At 44.6% G+C, this 7130-nt stretch overlaps 1 protein-coding gene across 1 annotated transcript in view; it reads left to right on the top strand.

The window, feature by feature from the left end:
* The first annotated feature begins 4191 nt into the window (after positions 1 to 4191).
* The window catches only part of TTC6 (tetratricopeptide repeat domain 6), a 170511-nt gene continuing 167572 nt past the window's right edge, over positions 4192 to 7130 (top strand). The window contains exons 1-2 of the mRNA XM_084827146.1: positions 4192 to 4487; positions 5663 to 6752. Of these exons, the coding sequence (XP_084683272.1) occupies positions 5673 to 6752 (1080 nt within the window). The 5' untranslated portion in view covers positions 4192 to 4487; positions 5663 to 5672. The remainder of the gene's footprint in view (positions 4488 to 5662; positions 6753 to 7130) is intronic.

Genomic DNA, 7130 nt, shown 5'->3' with positions numbered 1-7130 from the left:
CTGGTTTGACCTTCTTGCAGTCCAAGGCATTCTCAGAATTTTCCTCCAGCACCACAGTTCAAAAGCATCTATCTTCCTTCGCTCAGCCTTCCTTACGGTCCAGCTCTCGCAGCCAGAGGTTACTACTGGGAAGACCATTGCTTTAACTATGCGGACCTTTGTTGTCAGTGTGATGTCTCTGCTCTTCACTATTTTATCAAGATTTGTCATTGCTGTCCTCCCAAGAAGTAAACGTCTTCTGATTTCCTGGCTGCAGTCAGCGTCTGCAGTAATCTTTGTGCCTAGAAAGACAAAGTCTGTCACTGCCTCCACGTTTTCTCCCTCTATGGCTGGTTGCCATAATCTTGGTTTTTTTGAGGTTGAACTGCAACCCAGCTTTTGCACTTTCTTCTTTCACCTTAGGCTGACAGAATTTTGCTTGGTAACTACTAACTCTACCGAGCCATTAATTAGCACACATTGAATATAGTTGCTCAACCAACTGGGGATCCAATTGTAGTACTGTCCAGCCCACATTATATCATATTGTCAACAAGGATATCATGGGAAACCGTGTTAAATGCTTTGCTGAAATCAAGACATACTGTGTCCACAACATTCCCATGATCTACCAAACTAGTAACTCTATCAAAAAAGAAGTTTGGTCTTGCATGACATATTCCTGACAACTCATGTTGACTCCTAATAATCAATGCATTACTAGATGCTCACAGATTGACCACTTAATCATCTGAGAATTTTGCCTGGTATTATTGTCAGGCTGACTGATCTGTAGTTTCCTGGATCTACCTTTCCCCCCATTCTTGGAAGATGGGGACAACATTTGTTCCATCTGCAGTCTTCTGCCACCTCACCTATTCTTCTAAAAGATTACAAGACAGCAGCTTTGAAATAATGTCCACAAGCTTTTTCAGCACCTGGGGATGTAATTCATTTGGCCCTTGAGACTTGAGCTCATTTAAAGTAGCCAAGAGCTCTCTCAACGCATCTCTGATGATGGTGAGGAACAGAAAAGGGCCTCTCCAGCTGACCTAATGGATGGGCAGGACCATGTGGGAGGAGATGGTCCTATCATGATTCCAAGTTGTTTAGGGCACAGTCCTAATCCTATGCATGTTTAGAGAGAAAAACGTCCTACAACTCCCAGCATTCCCCAGCCAGCTATGCTGTCTAAACAGGCATAGCACTAAGAAGTCCTTAGTGATTTAGGGCACAATCCTATGGCTGCTAGTCAGCAGCTAGACGGCCATAGGATAGGTCGGTTCCCTGAGAACTGACCTCCAGCCCCTCCCGCGCTGCCTCGTAGGCAGCATGGATCGGCCTCATGCTCCACACTCAGAAGAGCAGTGTGGAGCAGCAAAAACAGGGTGTTCCTGGGGATGGGCCAGGGCAAGGAGGGCAGAAGTGCTTTCCCAACATTTCCTATGTGTTGTCTGGCGTCCGTCCCCCACCCTGTGAGGAGGGGAAAAAGTGTCCTGATAGGATTGTGCCCTCCACGGTAATAACCAGCATTTAGAACTGAAGCTGGAAACAGACCAGCAGCCAGTGAAGTTGGTATAAAAGCAGAGTCATGTGCTCCAAGAAACCAGCTCTACTCAGAACTTTAGCTGCTCCTTTTATGCCAGCTGGTGTTTCAAAATGTCTTTCAAAGGTAACCCCACACAGAGCACATTACAGTAATCAATCTTACATCTAACCTGGAGGTATGTAATTAAGACTTAGGAAGCTGCCTTATTCAGACTGGCAGCTATTCTCCATGGTCTCAGAGAGAAGTCTTTCACATCAGGTGCTATGCTGCCTGATCCATTTTTCTTTTCTTGTTTAAAGTAGAGGTGCTAGGGATTGGACTGAGGAACTTGGTCCAATGGTCTACAACGTATTGTATTTATTTATTTATTTATTACATTTATATACCATGTAATTGCCAAAACTCTCTGGGCAGTTCACAAAAATTAAAACCACAAAATACAGCATAAAGTACAGTATAAAATATATAAGCTTAAAACTACAGTATAAAAGTACAACCAGAATAAAACCTAGTAGCAGTGCAGAAATTTAAAACACAATAGCAGATCTAAAACAAGATTAGAATGCTAAAATGCCTGGGCAAATAAAAGGTCTTCACCTGGTACCGGAAAGAGCACAATGTAGGCACCAGCTGAGCCTCTCTAGGAAGCTCATTCCACAATGGGGTGCCACAGCAGAAAAGGCTCTCTTCCTGGTAGCCACCTGCCTCACTTCTTTTGGCAGGGGCTCCTGGAGAAGGACAGCTGAAGATGATCTTAGGGTCTGGGCAGGCACATATGGGAGGAGATGATCCTTCAGATAACTTTAGTTAGACTTAGTTATGGTCTCTCCCCAAAAGCATCTGTGACTGTGAGTCCAGATTTCCCAGGCGGGTGCAGAGGAACATTGCTCATCAGTAAAGTATATCTGTATAAGGCTCCAGAATCAATCCCTGGCACCTGTAGCTAAATAGTCATGGAAATCCCTGGCCAGGAAAATCTTCTGTTCAATTTTTGACTGGTGTAAAGCTGTTGAAGGCCTTGGAAGGGTGCTGCCAGTTAGTAGGCAGCATGAGTCAAGAAGGACCAATGGTCTGATTTATTTATATAGCCACCCCATAACACAAGTTCTCTGGCTAGCTCACAAAAAATAATACAGCATTAAAAATACAACACAAAACAATAAAAACTATTAAGAACTAAAACACAGATCTTAAACTGAAAGACCAGACTATAAGATAGGGGTGGGCAACTTGTGACCCTCCAGCTATTTTGGCCTACAACCCCCATCATCCCTCGCCAGGGGTGGGCTATGCTGGCTACGGCTGATGGGCGTTGTCGGTCAAAACATCTGGAGGGCCACAAGTTGCCCATTGCTGCTATAAGACATATGCTGTTTTAAAAGCCTGGGTGAATAAAAAGGTCTTCACCTGGTATGGAAAAGACCACAAAGGTGGTGCCAGGTGAACTTCTCTGGAAAGGCTGTTCTAGAATCAAGGTGCCACAATCGAAAAGGCCCTCTTCATTTGTTGGGGGCACTTGGAGCAGGGCTGCCTCTCAAGAAGCTCTTAAGGTTCAGTTAGGTACATATGGGAAATGGATTTCCAGGTAACCTGGTCCTAAGCTGTTTAGGGCTTTGAAGGTTAAAACCCAACATTTTAAATTGGCCCTGAAATAGTCTGGGGGCCACTATAATGTGGTTAAAAGGCCCAGTCCCTGTTAATAATCTTACAGCTCTATTCTGGACCAATTGCAGTTCCCACAGTTTCTAAAGTCAGTCCCATGTACAACTTATCGCAATAGTGTGCATGGGACGTTACCAGGGTATGTGTAACTGAGGCAGTGTGAGTAGGGTAAAAGGTGTGGCAATCAGAAAAAGTTTGGCCATTTACAAAGTACATTTCCTGCACAACCACACTATCCGCAACCCACTTCCCACTCTTGTGCCTGGCCAGTCCAAGTTGCTGGAAGTAGGTGGACAGATGCTGCAAAGGAAGAAATAAGAAAGGAGGGAGGAGACCCACGGGGGTGGTGATGGATGTGATGAGGAATGTCCTCTTTTGCTCTTTGTAAATTTTTAGAACATTTGTTTAAAATTTGTACTGGTCACCAAAGTACAAAGCTCTTGGGGCAAATGGGATTAGCCTCGCCTACTCTCCTCCCAGCACCTTCTGCCTCTCTGCTGCTCTTGAAGCTCATACATACATTTGCCATAACAAATTGTGAGAATGGAGCAACAGCAAATATATTTATTTCTAAGATGTCAGAAAACAAATGTATTTTCAATTGCCCCGACTCGGCAATTTGTCCAGTCTAGGGGGTGGACAACCTGCTAAGTGACAGGCAAAGGTGATTCCCCAACAACTGCTGCCTCAGATCCTTGAATTGGACACGCGGGGATCGAACCGACAGCGTTTAGGCACCTGCTCCGACACTAAGCTAGGGCCACTCCCCACTCACCTAGAGCGGCCTGCAGAAATCTCCCAGGCCCCCGCCCTCTTCGTTGCTGCCTCCCCAAGGGAGGGTGTCATTTTCTGCGCAACCCTCCCTTGCCCTAGGGGGCGCTCTCGACAACTGTGCACTCCCGTTCCCCCTCCGCCAAAGCTCCAGCGCGTCTCTTTCTAGACCCCGCGTCCGAGTCCGCTGTTGCTAGGTGACCGCGCGTGCGTCCCTCCCCCCGCCCTCTGCGCCTGGCCGGTCTCGAGGCGCTGCGGTTGGCGGCCGCTGAGGGGAAGAAGAGCCGGCGCTCGAGGGAGCTTGACCCGCAAGGGAGGCGCTGCGGCGGCGCTACCGCCCGGCCGAGATTTTTTTCCCCTGGAGCCTGAGGGACTCGAGGGTCGTCTCGGCCTGGGTGTGGATGACCGAAGGGCGCGAGTGGCGGCGACCGAGGCGGGCGGGGTAGGGAAGCGGGCCCGCACTTCACCTCGTCGCCTCAGTTGGCAACGGCTGAGCCGCTGCTGGGAGTCGAACTCAGGAAGGGAGGTGGGATAACAACTGCTCTGACGGTCGACTCGGGATTCGCGCCAGATATGTGTTGCCCTTCTTGGAGGGAGGTTGCTTGAGATAATTTGGCGGGGTGTACCTACAGGGCATAGGAGCGGGCCGACGGGATAATCTTTTCCGAAGTCGGTGTCGAGTAAGGTTCTTGCGTATTTCTCTTTCTTTCTTTTAAACGCCTGCACGACATAAATATTGCAGCTGCAGAATGCCCTGTCATGACACCCCGCCCCTGCCTCAGGAAAAGGTTTTAGTGTTGACTGTTTGACCGGCGTGAAGGCACAGGAGTCCAGCGCGGTGGAGGTGGGGGTGGTGGAAACTAGGGCTATTTAAGGAGTTAATAGGTTATATTAATCAGTTATAACTTTTGATAGACTAAAAAAGGTGCTCACGATTAATTGGGCAGCAGAGAAGTACTTGTAGGGTGCACTCCTGTGGATGTTTAGACAGAAAAAAGCCCTACAACTCCCAGCATTCCCCAGCCAGGAATGCTGGGAGTTGTAGGACTTTTTTCTGTCTAAACTTGCATAGGATTGTGCCCCCAGAAAACTGCAGATGGCAGTTCTTAAAAGAGGCTTCTTCTCTCGTACTGGAGGCAGGGCCTTTTCTGTAACAATATGCACGTGTGAGCTAAAACAAAGGAAATATACTTACTGGTTCACAATTATTATATTTACTTATATTTATAGATGTGCAAATTAATCAACCTATGATTAACTGACTCTCATAGAGTGACGGCCATCACAGAAACCATATAGTCAACATAATGTTTTGGATATTTTTTATGGAACAGGTTAAACATAAATCTATCAGCCTGATATAGTTTGCTTGACATATGTATGCCAGATGTGGTACTTGGGGAAAGGAAAAATTAAATGGCAGAATTGGGGGCACCAGGGTGGTAGCCATACATTCTTTCTCTCTCAAGACTAGCCATTATAACTTCAAGGATTGGTGTTACTGATGTTTTTTCTTGCTTTGCCTCTGCTTTTTCAAATGACTTAGTATTGCTTCCAAAGATGTTGAGAGCTTTATGTAGACAAGCTGATAAATGATAATAAATATGCTAATTTACAAAGTAATATAAAGAACTCTCCATCATCTATAGCTATGCATTTTTATTTACATAAAAGTACAATTATATGTTTATTTTCCCCAAGGCACAAACAAATGGCTAGAAAACATGAGCATTTTGGATTAAGCTATTTGGAAGAACTGAGTATACTTAAGGAACGTGAAAACATATGCAAAGAATCTCGGCAGAACTTTCTGAAGTTTAAACAAGAAACAGCTACTGCTCATACAGGCCTGAAGAAACCTTTATTGGAAGTCACACCAGGAGATCAGTCACCTCAGCTCCAACCTTGTTCTCACCAGAGCTCAAGAAGTCCACCCCTACTTCTTGAAAACACACATTCTTCTTCTGAATTGGAGACTTCTAACATTCTGAAAAGAGTAAGGATCTCTTCTGATGTATTAGACACAGGAAATCAAACAGAAGATGTCACAACTCAGCAAAAGAAATATCCTAAGAAAGAGGTCAGTGTTGACAAAAAAGAGAGCCTAGGCTCAAGAAAAGCAATCCGCGAATACAAAAATGATAGCCTAGAGGAAGACAGTGAAAAACTGCCAGTAGTAATAGCTTCTCGAGTAGGTACCAGCAAACAGCTCATTATGTTAAAGAAACCAGAGCCTCCACCAAAACACAAATATAAGAAAGTTACTCATACAAAATCGCAGTTTAAATCTCCCATCCCTTTACAGAAAGACAGTACTGATATCGAACAACCAGAGCAAAAAATACTCTCTCAACATACAGTTCCTGCCATTGCAGGAATCGGCAGTCTCACTATGGAAGTCGATGACTCATGTTCTGTGGTTTCTAGTTCAAGTGAAAAGTCTTCTAAAATATGTAAAGAAATTTCAAAACCAAGTTTAGTAAGTTCACAATTTGACTTAGAAAGGTCACGTAGTAAAAAAAGCAGTGGCTCATCTAGTGTGAAGTCTATTCCAGAATCTCTGGAAGAATCTCTGGCTGGAAGTAGATCAGACATGTCAAAAGTGAAACATTTTTCACGGAGTAAATCACAAATGCATCCTTCCGTTCAAAAGTTGTCTTCTGAAATGGTTCCACGGTCTATTGATGAAATAATTGCATCCTTGAAGTCTACTGCTCCAACTGCCTCAGACCTGAGGATCAAAGAACTCCTGGAGAGTATTCTTGGCCAGGACTACAGCGTAAAAATAGAAGTAGGTGAATTAGAATGAGCTAAATATGTTTGGTTGAGTAAGGCTGCTGCAATCCTATACACCCTTACCTGGGAGTAAACCCCTTTGAACTCAATGGAATTTACTTCTGAGTAGACATATATAGGGTTTCACTCTAAGGCTGCAATCCTATTCTCATCTACCTGGGAGGAAACGCCATGAATACAATAGGATTTCCTTCTGAGTAGAAATGTATAGGATTGCACCGTAAAAATCTTCCATGAATATTGCATATTTTCTCAAAGCGTACAATGTGTTTATAAAACACAGACGTTTGGACAAAAAAAATCATAACACTAATAATGTTTCTTCATTCTTCCTTTGCCATTTTGTTGTTTTTTAACAGTAAAACTGAACAAA

This window comes from Heloderma suspectum, chromosome 1 (genome assembly GCF_057233095.1).
Source record: "Heloderma suspectum isolate Gila_16-S chromosome 1, 16-S_ref, whole genome shotgun sequence".
Taxonomy (NCBI): domain Eukaryota; kingdom Metazoa; phylum Chordata; class Lepidosauria; order Squamata; family Helodermatidae; genus Heloderma; species Heloderma suspectum.
The sequence above is the reverse complement of the archived record's forward strand: the minus strand, read 5'-3'. Positions and strand labels throughout refer to the sequence as shown.